Below are 17,639 nucleotides of genomic sequence, written 5' to 3' on the forward strand. Positions count from 1 at the left end.
CTGCCCATTGGTTTGTTGGCAGATTTGGCATGCCTCTCATCCGTGGTAAAGTGTGAAAATGAAATCTGTAGCCTCGGGTAATATCCAGAACCCATTTGTCCTTTGTTATGATGTGCCAATTTTGTGGAAAAGGAGCCAGTTTTCCTCCTAGAGGTGCTGCCTGGGCAATTTTGCTTGGCAGGCGAAGAGGAAAGTCAATGAGTTTGTTTCCTGAAGGGTTGAGATCTGTCGTCTCCCCCTCTTTGAGTTGTTGTTTGCCATTGTCTAGACCTGAAGGTACCTTGTGCCTGGCCTCTGCCCCTAGGGCATCTGTACCTGCCCCTTTGGGGTCTGTCTGCTGCAGGAAAGGACCAGTTTTTTGATGGCCAGTTTCTGCTGAAGCGAGGAGGTTGCACCTGTAAAAAAAATCTTTAACTGTTTGCATTGATTTTGCCTTTTCTTCCATTTTCTTTAAAACTTCCTCTGCTTTGATACCAAATAATGCATCCTTTTGCAGTGGAGCATCCAGTAACTTTGCTTTGACATGTTCTGGTAGGGTCTGCTCTTTTAGTCAAGCATGTCTACGTATTACAGACCCCTGTGACCGCTGCTCTACAAGGTACGTTTTCCCACTTGTTCTGCTGCATGCAACAAATCCTGCATCCCTTTGAAATCTAGTTGATCTGTTTGAGGGATCATTTTCTGTTTTAACTGAGTAACCCAAGTACTGTTGGTATTTAATCGTGAAACTGGCAGTTTAATGCCCTCATGGCCAAAGTGGCAGAGGTATACACTTTTTTCCCCCATCTTTCTAATGCCCTGGAATCTCTTTCCGCAGGTAGTGGATTTTAGCAGTGGAGGCCTTAACCCCTTTGGGACCCTGGGAAATGGTTTCTGGGTCTGCAGCAGGGCTTTTATATAAAAACTTGTGAGAGTCAGGGACTCGGTAGTATCTGTCTGGTTTAGGTGGTGCTGGAGGTAAGGAATCTGGATTTAGACTGGATTCAGTGTAGACATCATCCAGAATGTTTAAAACAGGAGGAATGGCTAAGAGTCTATGCTGAGGTAGAAGAAGAAACTCACGGAGTCTCTTCTTGGAGTCAGAGTAATCTTGTTCTTCCCAGTGGAAATGCTCTCTCATGGTATGTAGGGTTTCCCCAAAAGAAAAGTCTTCAGGGGGGGGAAACAGAGGGAATAGATTCCTCAGCATCTGAGTCTTCATAGAGAGGGAAGGGGTCATCCTGTTCCTCAGAGTCTGCTGAGGAAATGAATTCCTGGTCAGAAGGAGGTAAATCTTCCTCCAGTCTAGGCCTTTTGTCAGGAGGGGGTTGGGAACCTCTGATAAGGGTAATCAGGTCCTCCACCATTTTGAGCATTTGTTTTTTTAGGCATAGGGGCCTGTGTGGGAGTCTGTGGACCCGTTTTTTTAACCTTTGGAAGCCTAGCGTACGATTTAATGGAGAGTCTCGTCAGTTTAAAGACGCCTTCTGAAACCGAAGGCCTGCCCATAGTCTCCGGATCGCCGCCAGGGCTGGCGTCCGCGAGTTGAGGAGGAACCGGCTCCAGTGGCCCAGTAGATTCTGTCTGAGAGGTAGTCGCATTTTCTAAGTCTGCGGTAGTCAGGGGCTGCGTAGGCGCCTCACTGAAAACCGAAGATCCGGCGGCAGGCCTAATCGAGACCTCGGTATCTGGTCTAGGTCTAGGCTGCCTGTCTTTGTCCTGGCGTTTTTTAAAAATAGCGGTTGTCGGAGGTTCCGACGACATAATGTAGTTGAATTTTCTGCCAAAATAATGTCGGACGGTATCAGCCCGACGCTTAATAGTGCGTTTATTGAACCTAGCGCAAAACCGACAACCAGAAACGTTGTGGTCTGGGCCTAGGCAAGGAATACAATAAGAATGGAAATCCTTATGAGGTATTTGGTTCCCACAAGAAATACAATTATTAACTTTGTCTGACATCGGTCTGAGGCAAGAAAAGTTTCCCCAACGGGGTACTTAGCTTTATAGAAGACTTCGGCTGAAATTCTGTTCGAAAATCTCAGGAGCTGGCTGACCGGCACTTGCGAACTGCTTCTGCTTCGGGCACCGCGCGGCAAGAAAGACTGAAGAAAATGGCGTTGGCTGCCTCTTTTATACCCCTGCCGCACTGACGACAACCGACGCCGGACCAAGGCTTTGGAATTCAGGCCGACTGCAGGGACCGCCTGACGGCAAGATAACCCAAGTGTGATGACTGCAGCAGCATAGCACGATGAACATCTTGTATGGAGGCAGAAACACCCTGCCCTGTATCGTATCCAACTGAGCACCTATGAAGTCCAACACCTGAATAGGTACTAGGTTCAACTTGGCAAGATTGATCGTGATGCCTAGGGAGGGGGTTAGGTGGAGAAGACAATCCCTGGCCTGAATCAGTCAATGCCTGGGGGGAGTGGAAAGGAGCCAGCCGTCCAGTCAGAAAAAGACCATAAACCCTTGCAGAAGCAGGTGAGCAGCCACTACTGCCATCACTTTGGTAAACAGCCGGGGGGCCTTGGTGAGTCCAAAGGGGAACACTCTGAACTGAAAATGATTGGCTCCCGGCTAGAAGTGGAGGAGCAGTTTGGAGCATCTGCTCATTTTTAATATAATAGTACACGTCCTGAAGGTCCACCAAGCACATCCAGTCGTTCATCTGCAGAAAGGGCAGAATGGACTGAAGCGTGACCATCTGAAACTTCATCTTGGCAATGGATAGGTTCAGGGTAGAGAGATCCAGGATGGATCTCAAGTCCTCCATTTTCTTTGGCACCAATAAGAACCTGGAATAAATGCTTGACCCAGACTGGTCTGGGGGGGAAGGACTGAATGACTCACTTTTCGATCAGCCTGGTGATCTCTACAGCTGCCTCCTCCCCTTGACTGGATGGAACGTCCAGGAGGTGTTTCATCGGAGAGAGAGGGCGAAGGAATGAGATGGTATAACCTCTGGATATTATTTACAGCACCCAACAATCTGGACTCCCAGGCTGTTGGGTGCAGAGAGAGACAACTCCCGACTGCCTCCAGAGCAGGGCAGTCCTTCAGAATTGCTGAAAGGGTCTCGTCCACCTCTGCCACGAGGGTGCTACCTGTCATTTCTCCCTTTGCCCCTGGGGGAAGACAAACCCTGAGCATCCTGGGAAAAAGCCTGAGACTTCTGAAACCACATCTTCCTGACTCCACGCTGACTCCTCGAAAAAGATCTTTGTGGAACAGAGAAGTGAATCCCGATGGCAGACAAGGTCTTCCCGTCTTTCTCGCTTGGGGTCAGAGTGTCACAAACAGTCTTACCAAACAAGGTTGAACCATCAAAGGGAGCATTCGTACAGGACGCCTTGAAAGGTTCCGAAAAAGAACAAAGCCTGAGCCAGGCATGCTGCCTGATGGCAACGCCTGTCCCGGCAGCCCTAGAGGCACCTTCAGTCACACGAGAAAGCAGCCTCATGGACGTGTTAGAAATAGCAGTTACGGTGGCCATGCTTGAGGAGAAAACTTTCTTCTCCTCTGCCGACATGGACCCTAGGGCAGACTCAGTGACCTCCTTAACCAGATCCCTCTGCAGTCTGATAACATGGGCCAAACAATTCAGCGCACACTGAGCAAAGGTGGCTGAAGCATATGCCCGCTTCCCAAAGTAGTCCATCGTCCTAGACTCCCTGTCTGGAGAATGGACCAAGGAGCTCACCTGGTCCAGCTCCTTCTTCCTGGCTGCCGCAAACACCATGGCATATAATGGGAAACCCTTTGACCAATGGGGCCTGCCTAATGGAGCACTAAGAACCTTGTCCGGGTGCTTGGGGATGGGCTCAACCATGTCTGGTTCCTTCCATACCATACTAGAAATCAAATCCACCAAGGGATCTGCAGGGGGGAACAACCAGGAAGTAGAAGTTCCTGTGCCAAATGCCTCCAAAAATATAGAATCGTTGGGGTTGGGCTTGAGGATGGACCATCCACTTCGCTGGTATAGGATTTCCATGATGTCCCCAAAAGAAACATCATTGGGGGTGACTGAGGGGAACTCTCCCCTTCATCCAAGTCTGTATCATCAATGAAGGACTCCGGTGGGGAGTCTTAAGTGCCTCCTCTTGCACGTATGCTTCCAAGGAGATTCCTTAGGGGGGGGGGACTCTGAGGAGGACTCGGAAGCTCCTGGGGATTCCTTAAGAGGAACCTTCTGGGGCAGTCTGGCAATAGGCTGTCCCTGAGGGGGCAGGACAGAAGAGTCTGACCCAGAAACAGGAGAAGCCAGGGTGGAATCAGAGGACGAAAGTGTCAAGGCTCTTGAAGAAGCTGAGAGGACCCTATTCTCCACCTTGAATGCCAAAGGCAAGCGGACCCCAGAAGGCAGCCCGACTAGAGCTAAAAAAGCAGATGTCAGAGCCTGCTGGGCTGCTGCCCCTGGGGGCCAAAGGGGGTGTCGGACCAGAGCTTCCCAGCGCCGAAGCCCCGAGGGGAAGGGACAACTCTGACAGCATCGCAGTCGACACTAGCCCCTCGAAGCAGGCACTGAAGCTACTGCTCCGAGATTCAGTCCGCTCTGACAAAGGCTCTGAAGTAGAAGGGACCATTGGCGCTGTTGCCTCAACACCTGGAAACCTCAGACCTAAAGACTCAGAAGTCGAAGGTCAGACTGGAGAAGGAGATACCAGGAGGAAACCAGATCGCGTGTTCATGGCTCCGGACAGAGATGGAACAAACAAGACTCCCAGTTGGATCTGGGTCCGAAGAAACCAACATCATCCTGTCCACCTTGGCTGCAGACAGGCTCCAAGTAGACTGGACAGAAGAAGCCATCGACCCCGGCTGGGAATGACGCTGAGGGGGGGCAGAGGTAGGGGACCTAGCCCTTGAACTCTCTGGCTCTGGGGAGAAGTGGGGGGACTGGAGCTGAGGAGAACCCCGGGCTAGCTTGGGCCTAGATTTAGAGGGTGTTTCTGCAGAGGAAGAGCAGGAGTTTGAGTCACAGAAGTTGGGGGCAGGGGAAAAAAAGGCCTTTGCAGAAGGAGGAGGAAGTAGGCTCTTCAAAATAAGCTTATTCCTCCTGTCAATAAGTGTGCCGGGGTTGAAGACTGTGCAAATCGAGCAGGAGGAATCTAAATGGGAAACTCTCAAACACACCACGCACAGAGTGTGGGCATTAGATGGAGGAATCTTATGCCTACACTCCATACACTTCTTAAACCCCAGCTTTGGAGTCTTGGTCATGGGGACAAGAAGAAAAAGAAAACCCATGTGTGCTTTCAAAAAAAGGAGGAAAAAAATGGAGAGAGAAAGAGAGGTAGCAGGAAACTTTTTTTTTTTAAAACTGGAACTCCCAATGCAGAGATAGGAGAAAACAGGGTAGGAAAAAGAAAAGGGAAAAAATAACTCAAGAAATTAGCTTACAGATAAAGTACAGTTTTGTACCTACCATAAATGTAGATGTTCGAGTGCACATACAGCTGCAGCCATCACACTTGGGGTTATCTGCCGTCAGGCGGGTCCTCGGTCGGCCGAATTCCAAAGTCTAGATCCGGCGTCGGTTGTCGTCGTTTCTTCCCTGACGTTAGTGCGGCAGGGGTATAAAAGAGGCAGCCGATGCCATTTTCTTCAGTTTTTCTTGCCCCAGATGTCAGGTGCCCCCAGAAAGGAAGGCAATACATGATGTTATGCAAACATACATAAGTAGATAAATCAAAACAGTAGTTGCAAGCAAATACACCATATAGGAATACCCCAAATAGGTTGTATGTTAAAGGTGTTTGTCATAAGCTCTGTCCTAAGAGGGGATGGAGGGAGGGTAACCTGGGCTGCAGCTGTATGCGCACTCGAACATCTACATTTATGGTAGGTACAAAACTGTACTATGTTCTTCGTGCATACAGCTGCAGTCATTACACTTGGGTAGAATCTCAAAGCTAAGTAAGGGTGGCTGGTACTAAGCGGAGTTAGGAGGGGCTAGAATGCCCTGCAGGACTGCTGTGGCAAAGCCCGCTCTAGATTTTGAGTATAGTGGAAGGTGGTAGTGTTTGGTGAAAGTGTGCACTGAACTCCAAGTAGCTGCTTCCAGAATGTCCTTGGTAGGGACCCCCCTGAAGAAAGCTGCTGAGGTAGCTGTAGCCCTGGTGGAGTGGGATCTGATGTATACAGGCACTGATTTTCCATGAAATGAATAACAAAAGCGTATGCAGTGGGCTATCCATTTTGAAATAGTCTGTTTGGAAATAGCCTTTCCCTGAGCACCTGTAGCATAGGACACAGAGAGCTGCTCAGATTTCATGAACGACTTTGTTCTGTCCAAATAATAACGAAGTTGCATGTGAATGTCCAAGGAGTGGAGTAGCCTATCCCCTTTGTTCTGGGGATTTGGATAAAAGGTAGGAAAATGAATAGTCTGATTCAAAGCCACACTGGATACTACCTTTGGCATGAAGGTAGGGTTGGTTCGTAAGGAAACCCTGTCCTGATGGAAAATGATGAATGGTTGCACAGCCATGAGGGCCTGTAGTTCCGAAACCCTGCGTGCTGAGGTAATAGCCAGAAGCAAAGCTGTTTTCCACGACAAGTATTGTAACTCTGCTGAAGAGGCCGGCTCAAAAGGAGGCAGTGTCAGCTTCTCCAATACGAAGTTGAGGTCCCAAACTGGAGCTGGTGGTTTCCGTGGGGGTTTTATATTTTTTGCCCCTCTGAGGAACTGCCTTAATAGAGGATGTGAGAATAAAGGAGGATCCGTATTGTATTGTGCTGAAATTGCTGAAGAGTGGATCTTGATGGAAGAGAAGGAAAGGCCACTGTTTAACATCTCAGCTAGGTACTGTAAAATCTGTGGTATATTTATTACCCAAGGATTCTGGCCCTTTGCTTGATTCCAGGAGCAAAATCGTTTCCATTTGGCGGAGTAGGTTTTTCTAGTAGAGGGTCTCCTGGCCTCCAAGATGACATCCTGTACCTCCTTGGAGAGGAGAGCCTGCTGGCAAATCAAGGTATTTTCCATGCAGCTAAATTTAGAGTTCTGAGCTGGCTGTGAAGGATCTTGTAGTTGTGCTGTGAGGGACTTGAGGTAGGATCCATGGTGGTGAGTGTGACAGGTTCTTTAGGAGAGGATACCAGTGCTGTCGTGGCCAGTCTGGCGCAATGAGAATCATTTTTGGCCTCTCTGCTCTGGTTTTTAATAGGACTTTGGTCAGTAGAGGTAGAGGTGGGAAGGCGTAGACTGTCAATGCTGTCCAACTGAAAGATAGTGCGTCCACTTTCCAGGCCTGTGGATGATAGGTCCTTGAGCAGAATTTTTTCAACTGGTAATTGCTGTGGGAGGCAAATAGATCTATGTCTGGCTGTCCCCATGCTTGAGTTATCTTTGAGAAGACTTGAGGATGCAACTTCCATTCGTGAGGGTCTGTCATATTTCTGCTTAAGTTGTCTGCCAGAGTGTTTTCCTTCCCTGGCAGGAATTGTGCCTGTAGTTAAACTTGCCATTCCAATGCTGTGTTCCACAGGGTCATAGCTTGCCTGCATAGGGGGCATGAATGCATCCCTCCCTGTTTGTTTATGTACCACATGACTGTGGTGTTGTCTGTCCTTATCAATAGCTGGCCTGGTTGCAGTAGGTCCTTGAAATTCGAGCATTTTGCACAGCTAGCATCTCCTTTTGGTTGATGTGTAGGTGCATCTGTTTTTGGGACCATTTTCCCTGGATGCACTGGTCTGCCATGTGTGCTCCCCATGCGTAGTCTGAGGCGTCTGTTGTAATGACTTGCCTTGCTTATGGTATACAGAAAGGGAGATCCGTGTTTCTTTGGCATGCTTGAGCCCACCACAAAAATTCCTTTTGAAGGCATGGAATGAGTGGTAAAATTGTTTCCAAGCTGTGTTTGTGTTGAGACCATAAGTTTTTTAGGTACCATTGTAGTTTCCTCATATGCAGCTTTGCAAATGGTATTAGTAGAATGCAAGATGCCATGAACCCCAGAGCCTGCAGGATTTTCCTTGCAGTTAGCCTGGTTAAAGTTGCCATTTTGTTGAAGTATTGAGACAGTTGCCCTTGTTTGTCTGGCGTGAGGTAAGCCATCTGGGCCGTTGTATTTAAGCTGGCACCCTGGAAAATTATCTGTTGAGAGGGTATTAGCTTTGATTTCCTTTTGTTTACTGTGTACCCCAGGCAATTCAACAGTTTTATTACAAACGCCAGATGTTGCAATAGAATGTCCTTGCTGTCCGCTTGGATCAGGCAGTCGTCCAGATATGGGTAGATTTGTATTCCTCGTTGTCTGCAGAAAGCAATTACTGATGCCAGGCATTTTGTAAACACTCTGGGCGCAGTAGATAAGCCAAAGGGCAATGCACAGAATTGATAATGGGTTGAACCTGCAAGAAATCTGAGGTATCTTCTGCAATCTTGTCTGATAGGGACATGCAGGTATGCCTCCTTGAGGTCCAACGTTACCAGCCAAGACTCCTTGCCCAGCATGGGAAGAAGCTGCTGTAATGTGAGCATCTTGAATTTTGGCACCTCTAGATATGTGTTTAGAATAGATAGGTCTAAGATGGGTCTCCAGTCTTTGTCCTTTCTTGGTACCAGGAATAGTCTTGAATAAAATCCTTGACCTTGTTCTTTTGCAGGTACCTCTTGAATTGCTTTCATATCCATGACAGCAGAAATTTGTTTTTGTGCCTCTGCCCATTGATTTTGTGGCAGGTTTGGCATGCCCCTCATCTTTGGAAGGGTGAGAAAGTGGAATCTGTAGCCTCTGTCTATAATATCCAGAATCCATTTGTCCTTTGTAACAATGTGCCAGTTTTTTGAAAATAAGGCCAGTTTTCCGCCCAAAGGTGCTGCCATTATAGCTTTGTTTGGCAGGCAAAGGGGAAAGTCATTGTGTCTGCTTTCTAAATGACTGTGTTCTGTCTTCTCCACCTCTTGGGGCTGGTGATTGCCATTGCCTGGCTCTGTAAGAACCTTGAGGTTGTCCTCTACCCCTTCGGCGTCTGTATCTACCCCTTTGGGGTCTGTCCGTGGCTGGAAAGGACCAATTATTTGAAGGCCAGTTTCTGCTGAAGCGTGGAGGCTGCACCTGCAAGAAATCTTTAACTGTTTGCATAGATTTAGCTTTTTCCTCCATTTTCTTTAGTACCTCCTCAGCTTTAACACCGAACAGTACATCTTTTTGTAGTGGTGCATCTAATAATTTTGCTTTGACATGATCTGGTAAGGTTTGTTCTTTGAGCCAAGCGTGTCTACGTATGACAGACCCCGTGACAGTCTCTAAAGCATCAAAACCACACTGTAAGGTATGCTTCCCCACTTGTTCTGCTCCATGCAACAAATCCTGCAACTCTTTCAAATCAGGTTGTTCTGTTTGTGTCATTTTGCTTTTCAGCTGAGATAGTAAGAACTGCTGGTACTTTAACATATGAAATTGACAGTTTAATGCCCTCATGGTTAAAGTGGCTGATGTATACACCTTTTTCCCCCACCTTTTCAATGCTCTGGAATCTCTCTCTGAAGGTAAAGGGTTTTTAGCAGTAGAGGCCTTAATCCCCTTGGGACCCTGAGAAATAGTTTCTGGGTCAGCAGAAGGGCTTTTATAAAGGAACTGGTGAGAATCAGGAACTCGGTAATATCTGTCTGGTTTAACAGGGGCAGGAGGTAAAGAGTCTGGTCTGACATCGGTCTGAGGCAAGAAAAGGTTCCCCAACGGGGTACTTAGCTTTAAAGAAGACTTCGGCTGAAATACTTTCGTAAATCTCAGGAGCTGGCCGACCGGCACTTGCGAACTGCTTCTGCTTCAGGCACCGTGCGGCAAGAAAGACTGAAGAAAATGGCGTCGGCTGCCTCTTTTATACCCCTGCCGCACTGACGTCAGGGAAGAAGCGACGACAACCGATGCCGGACCTAGACTTTGGAATTCGGCCGACCGAGGACCCGCCTGACGGCAGATAAAGTACAGTTTTGTACCTACCATAAATGTAGATGTTCGAGGATCCACATTGCTGCAGTCCTAACTATTGGGTAGTCCGCTGTCCAGTCGGCCCGAATACCAAAGTATATGGCTGACGTCGGTCAGGGCGCATTAGACTGACGTCAGTACGTCAGGGTACTAATGCGCATGACCGACGTCATATCCTCAGTCTTTTCTTGCCCCAGATGTCAGAAGACCCTGAAAAGATAAGGCCAAAAACCAAAAACTCCCAAAATACCTGCACCAAAAATATATATACAATATATACACAATTAGCAGAATATAACCTCACCTACACAACCACCCCTATACACAGAGTGGAAGGAGGGAGGGTAAATTGGACTGCAGCAATGTGGATCCTCGAACATCTACATTTATGGTAGGTACAAAACTGTACTATGTTCTTCATTCCACATTGCTGCAGTCCTAACTATTGGGTAGAATCCCAAAGCAGAGGTAAGGGAGGCTGGCAAATCATAAGGAAGCAGGAACTGACAACATGCCTTGCAAAATAGCTGTGGCAAAACCAGCCCTAGACTTAGAGTAGAGAGGAAGGTGATAATGCTTAGAGAAAGTATGCACTGAACTCCAAGTAGCTGCCTCCAAAATATCCTTAGTTGCCACCCCTTAGAAATGCTGTGGAAGTGGCAGTAGCCCTAGTGGAATGAGGCCTAATCCCAGCTGGAATCTCCTTGCCATGATGGGAATAACAAAATGTAATGCAACACCCAATCCACCTAGAAATAGTTTGTTTTGACACAGGCTTGCCCTTTGAACTCAAAGCAAAAGAAACAAACAACTGCGGAGACTGCCTAAAATCCTTAGTCCTGCTCAAATAATAACGCAATAGCCTGTGTACATCTAAAGTGTGCAAAATCTTTTCCCCTTTATTTTGGGGATCTGCATAAAAGGTAGGCAAATGAATAGTTTGGTTTAAAGCCACACTAGAAACCACCTTAGGCATAAAGGAAGGATTAGTACGTAAAGATACCCTATCCTTAAGAAAAATCAAAAAAGGCTCCACTGCCATAAGGGCCTGCAACTCAGAAACCCTTCTTGCAGAAGTAATGGCCAACAAAAAAGCAGTCTTCCATGACAAGTATTTCAATTCAGCAGTAGCCGCAGGCTCAAAAGGTTGTAGAGTAAGTTTCTCCAACACAAAATTGAGATCCCAAGCAGGAGTAGGAGCTCTACGTGGGGGTCTTATATTCTTTGCCCCTCTAAGAAATTGCTTGAACAAAGGATGCGAAAACAATGGTGGGTCACAATCATAGTGAGCTGAAATTGCTGCAGCATGAATCTTAATGGAAGAGAAAGACAAACCTTTGTCCAGTAACTCAGTAAGATATTGAAGAGCCACACTCAAATTTGGCTCAGTAATCTCCAAATTGTTTGCTGCACTCCAAAACAAAAATCTCTTCCATTTTTCTGCGTACACTTTCCTTGTACTAGGTCTTCTGGCTTCCATAATCACATTTAAAACTTGTTGAGGAAGCTGAGACCTGCTGTCTTTCAAAACAGAATATGCCAGGCTGTTAGATGTAGAGAGTGAAGCTTGACATTGAGCAGATGACCGTCCCTCTGAGACAACAGGTGTGGAATCAAGGGTAAAGGCCATGGAGGCTTCCTTACCAGACTCCTCAGTAATGGGTACCAGTGCTGCCGAGGCCAATCTGGAGCTATTAAAATCATCTTTGGCTTGTCTTGTCTGACCTTTAGAAGCACCTTTGGAAGAAGAGGCAGAGGTGGAAAGGCATACACATGAAGATTTTTCCAACTGAAAGAAAGAGCATCCACTTTCCAAGCTGTGTGATGAAATCCCTTCGCAAAACTTTGGCAGCTGGTGGTTTAGTGGAGAAGCGAACAGATCTATGTCTGGAGTTCCCCATGACACTGTCAATTTTGAAATACATGAAGATCCAGTTTCCACTCGTGGGGATCCATGATTTGTCTGCTTAATACATCTGCTAAGGAGTTCTGTGCTCCGGCAGAAACCTTGCCTGAAGAGTTAGTTGCAGACTGAGCGCAGTCTCCCATAAAATCATTGCTTGTCTGCACAATGGGTAAGAATGTGTTCCCCTTGTTTGTTGATGTACCACATGACAGTTGTGTTGTCTGTTAGAATCAACACCTGCCCTGGAAGAAGTAACTCCTTGAAAGCAATTAATGCAAACTGAACTGCTAACATCTCTTTCATGTTGATATGTAGATGCTGTAGTCTGGCAGGCCACTTGTCTTGTATCCACTTTCCATTTAGATGAGCTCCCAAGCAATATCTGAGGCATCTGTCGTTAGAATCTGACTTGCCTCTGGCCGGGTCACAGAGAGTCCCTTGTTTAGGTGACATTCCTGAGCCCACCACAAAAATTCCTTTTGAATGCAAGGTATTATTTGAATGACAGTGTCCAAATCCTGGCAGTGCTGTGTCCACAGATTTTTGAGATACCATTGTAGCTTCCTCATATGCAGTTTGGCATTGGGAAGCACCAGAATACAAGATGCCATGAACCCTAAGGCTTGAAGGACTGTCCTTGCAGTCAGCCCGGACTGAAGAGATAGATGATGGAAGTAACTGGAAAGATTCTTTTGTTTGTCCGGGGTTAAAAAGGCCATCTGGGCTGCTGTATTCAGTCTCACACCCAGAAAGCACATGTCTTGAGAGGGTACTAGACTGGACTTTATTTCGTTCACAGAATACCCTAGGCATCTTAGCACTGCTATGACATATTCCAGATGCTGTAGAAGATCTTCTTTTTCTTGAGCCAGAATCAGGCAGTCGTCCAAGTAAGGATAGATTTGGATTCCTTTTAGCCTGAAGTAAGCTATCACTGGAGCCAGAACCTTTGTGAATACTCTGGGCGCAGTAGATAAGCCAAAGGGCAATGCAGAGAACTGATAATGAGAATTTCCAGCTCGAAAACGCAGATACTTCCTGCAACTTAGTCTTATTGGCACATGAAGGTAAGCTTCCTTGAGATCTAAAGTTACCATCCAGTGATCTTTGCCCAGCAGAGGTAAAAGCTGTTGTAACGCCAACATTTTGAACTTGGGAATGTCCAGATAAGTGTTGAGGATAGATAAATCCAGAATTGGTCTCCACGTGTTCCCCTTCTTTGGTACTAGGAACAGGCGAGAATAAAATCCTAGGCCCCTTTCCGGCACAGGAACTGACTGAATGGCCCCTATTTGGAGCAACAGAGAAATTTGCTTGTGAGCCTCTGTTCTTTGAAGAGGAGGAATGTCTGGCATGCCTTTGAAAGGAGGCAAGGTATGGAAATAAAACCTGTAACCGTGGTGAATAATATCCAGAACCCATCTGTCTTGGGTAATTAAATCCCAATTTCCTTTGAAAAGAGACAGCCTTCCTCCCAAAGGTGCTGCCAGGCAAGAACGTACTGGCAGCTGAAAAGGCAGGTCATTGGGTCTGCTTACGAAAGGACTGACCCCTGCCCTCACCAGAAGTCTGAGCAGGGGAACTCCCTGTCCTAGGCCTAAAAGAACCCTGAGCTCTGCCCCTACCACGTCTAGACCTACCCCTAGACTGGGAATCATAAGCAGGATAAGTCCATCCCTTAGTAGGCCACTTTCTACTAAACTTCGGAGGCTGCACGTGCAAAAAATCTTTAACAGTTTGCATAGACTTAGCCTTGTCCTCCATTTTCTTCAAAACTGCTTCCACAGGCGAACCAAACAACACATCAGACTGTAAAGGAGCATCCAAAATCCTTGTCTTAACATGCTCAGCTAAATTCTGATCTCTCAGCCAGGCGTGCCTACGAAGAACAGAACCAGTGGCAGCCACCCTGGAGGAGGCCTGCACAGCATCAAAACCACACTGCAAGGAATGTTTACCCACCTGTTCAGACACATGAACTAAATCCTGCAACTCTTTACACTCAATACCTTCAGCCAGAGCATCCACCTTAGATTTCAACTGTGAAAGAAGATAATTCTGATATTTTAACATGTGAAACTGACAATTCAACGCCCTCATGGCTAAAGTGGAAGAAGTATACACTTTCTTTCCCCATCTATCCAAAGCCCTTGCCTCTTTATCAGGAGGGACAGGATTTTTAACAACTGAGGCCTTCACACCTTTAGGCCCCTGAGAGACAGTTTCTGGGTCTGCCCTAGGACTCTTAAAAGATACTTATGAGCTTCAGGCACCCTATAATACCTATCCGGTTTAACTGGGGCAGGAGGCAAAGAATCAGGATTCAGGGAAGCCTCTGCAAACACATCTTCCACCACATTCAAAACAGGAGGTATAGCTAAAGGCCTATGCTGGGGTAAAACAAGAATTCCCTAAGCCTTTTCCTGGAATCAGAGAAATCTTGACCTTCCCATTTAAAATGCTCCCTCATGGAATGCAGAGTCTCTGAAAATGAAAAATCCTCAGGAGGAGAAGCAGAAGGAGTAGAATCATCCACATCAGAATCAGAATAAGGAGGGTACTCCTGCAAGTCTTCAGCCGAAGACTCAAGCCTCGAGCATTGCTCAAAACTCTCAAACTCAGGTTCCACCCTAGGCCTCTTATCAGGAGGGGCATAGAACCCCTAATCATAGTAATCAAATCCTCTGCCATTTTAAGCATATGTTTCTTAGGCAAAGATCCTGAAGCACTAGGAGAAACCCCACAGAAGCTAAACTTGGCCTGCCCTCAAAGAAGCCTTGGAAACTGAAGGGGAGGCTCTAACCACCTTAGGAAGAGAGGGAAGAACAGCCACCTGAGAAGCCCCTCAGCCTGGCCTACTTCCTGAGAGGACACATCCTGTAACAGTAAAGTCTCTCCTGAGACTCCAAAGAGACACCTGGCAAAACCTCCGGCTCCACTGAGCCTTCCAAAGAACCGACGCCTGGGACTGTCGGTTCCTCCACCCTAGGCTTTGCTGCTTTATCTTTCGCTTTTAGTCGAAGCCGGCCTCGGAGCATCCGACGGCATTTTATAATTACAACGCTCCCCAAACACTAACCTGGCACAGTCTAACCTTCTCTTAATAGTGCGTTTGTTAAATCTAGCACAAGAGCGGCATCCAACAACGTCGTGCTCAGGCCCTAAACAAGGTATACACAAAGTATGGTAATCCCTATGAGGTATCTGTTTCCCACAAGAAATACAGTTATTCACTTTTTCTGACATCCGGTTAAATACTGAGGCAAGAAAAAACCAAAATATTCCCCAACGGGGTACTTAGCCAACTTTGATTCGGTCTGAAACTCTGACTTCAGAAACTTTCAGAACGCCAACCTGCACTCGCAAAATTGCTTCTGCATCGGACCATGCAGCAAAAAAGACCGAGGATATGACGTCGGTCATGCGCATTAGTACCCTGACGTACTGACGTCAGTCTAATGCGCCCTGACCGACGTCAGCCATATACTTTGGTATTCGGGCCGACTGGACAGCGGACTACCCAATAGTTAGGACTGCAGCAATGTGGAATGAAGAACATCTCCAAGTGTGATGACTGCAGCTGTATGCACGAAGAGCATCCAAAAATTCTGTTGAGGAGTTTGGAGTAACGAGACCAGTGTTGTTTGGAATGAGCGGCAAATGAGATCTGAGTGGAGAAGGGAGAGCAGGGCATTATGATTAGGGGAGGAGCTTGGATGTTGGATCCAATGCTGGAGTATATGGCCGAATCCCACAGGTTGAAGAGCAAATGAAAACAACTTCAGATCAAGTAAGTAAAAATGGTTTACCAGAGAAAAAACACTAAAGACTGAATTCACTCAAGAATAGTTGGTGAACAAGTCTATCTACAAAAGTGTCAAATGAGATCTCAGGTAAATGGGAGAGGAGCATTATGGATAAGGGTATAGCTCCAGAGTTTTTGGTCTTCGCAAACTGTAAGTAATGGCAGAGTCAGTTCCAATGCTCGAAATCGGACCCACAGGTCTAGGATTAAATGAAAACTGACAACATCAGATGAAATATTACTGAAATGTACAGAAACTCTAAAATTGCATGGTTTAATTCTTTCATTCATATTGGCAGCTTCACAATTTGTTCTCCAAACTACTCTCTGGCAAAGTGGCAAAAAAGTATGCAGTTACTGTATTAATTCTAAACACTTAAATTTGACTATAAAGTTAGAAAGTGTTCTGGTGACCTACCTGATAGATATGCGTCTCGCTGGTAGCATCTATGGTTTCAAGCAACTTTGGAGTGTAAACTTTGATTTCTTTTCCACCAAAAGCTCTACAAGCCTCTGCCAAGTCATAGCTGGCTTCAGGGGGTCCATGTACAATTACAAGCTGCCGAGGCTTCATCTGGTTAATGATCTTTTTGACAGAGTCACCATCTGAACGCCCCTCATAGTCAATATACGTCACTCTGGCTCTGTTATTAGAGATACAGAAATAGCATTAAGTATTCACTCAGAATTACTTTACTCAAAGCAATCCAGCAGAATTATACATGATGCAATCATCTAATCTTTGCCTTACAAAGCATGCATATATAAGCTAACAGAAGACTGAACTTCTACCTGGTCTACCAAATGGTTCTAGTTAGAAGCTGCAGATGTCCCATCTCTTTCCTCCTCTCTCTTTCTTCCATCCATCCTAAGTACTTCTGAAAAAGTAATCCCGCTCTGTACCACATAGACTGGAATCTTATTCCAGTTGCCAGCTGCCCTCTCAGTGAATAAAGGAATTTTTCCTCTTATTCTGATCCTCTCCTACCACCTCTAAAAGCTTTCTAGCTCAGTTCATTCAAAGGTTCGGCCTGATTATTATATGTACCAGATCATGTCTTCTAATTTCTCTCCTGTAACCAACAAAGAAGAGGCCTAGCTCTTCCAGCCTTTCCCCACAGATCTTGCTGTCCCATCACCTTGACCATCTCAGTAGATCTTCCTATGCACGCTTTCTAACAGCACTTTTTCTCCCTATATGACCACCAAAAAATGGGAAAGCTATGCAGTCTGAAGAGCAATCAGCAGAATGGGAGCATAAACTCCTACTCTCCAGCATGTATATCCCTCTGAACACCACACGATAATCTGACTTATTTGCAGCACTCTTGCTTGGAAGCTACTGATTCTTTCTTGTTTTTGCAACTGTTTTTTTTTTCTTGCCAAGCTGATTTGTGCAGGCTTCCTCCAATGTTGTATCATCTCTATGGGTTAACTCCCCACTTGTAACACCTTGCATTTTTCTATACTGGGTTTACCTACCCAGCCCACTCAAAGTTCTTCATCCCTTATGTACAATGACTATTCCAATATTTGCATCATGAGCTTTATCCTGTTCTCCATACTACGTTTGATCACAGTGAAGAGCAAAGGTCCCAAAACAAACCTCTGTGGGGCACTTTTTTTACATCCATTTTTATAGTGTCTCCCTCACCATCACTGTTCATATATGCCCTTCAGCCAAATTTCCACCTGCATGAACATTTTCTCTCCCAGCTCTAACCCCATTTAGTTCATTTACAAGCCTCAGATGGGATAAAGAATTGAAGGTTTAACTAAACTTCAGGAAGGTAATATTTAGCAGATGTTCATGCTCCATCACTACAAGATACCAGTCAAACAAATAAGAAATGGATTAGATACAGAAATGGATTAGATGCAGCTAAAGCAGGGCATTTTAGCCAAGAATCTGAGTTACACTGTCATACAGTTCCCTGCCTTACAGAAAGTTCACAAGCATTTATTTCAATATCCTGTAAATGACCTTCCCCTCATA

At 46.2% G+C, this 17,639-nt stretch overlaps 1 protein-coding gene across 2 annotated transcripts in view; it reads right to left on the reverse strand.

Annotated features, from left to right (window-relative positions):
- The window catches only part of CPSF2 (cleavage and polyadenylation specific factor 2), an 806,201-nt gene that overhangs the window by 48,591 nt on the left and 739,971 nt on the right, over window positions 1-17,639 (reverse strand). For both annotated transcript variants that reach the window (XM_044074658.1, XM_044074655.1), the window contains exon 12: window positions 16,062-16,287. In XM_044074658.1, coding sequence (XP_043930593.1) covers window positions 16,062-16,287 — 226 coding nt within the window. The remainder of the gene's footprint in view (window positions 1-16,061; window positions 16,288-17,639) is intronic.

The sequence above is a fragment of the Protopterus annectens genome, chromosome 6.part0 (genome assembly GCF_019279795.1).
Source record: "Protopterus annectens isolate FY-2018-M chromosome 6.part0, PAN1.0, whole genome shotgun sequence".
NCBI lineage: Eukaryota > Metazoa > Chordata > Ceratodontiformes > Protopteridae > Protopterus > Protopterus annectens.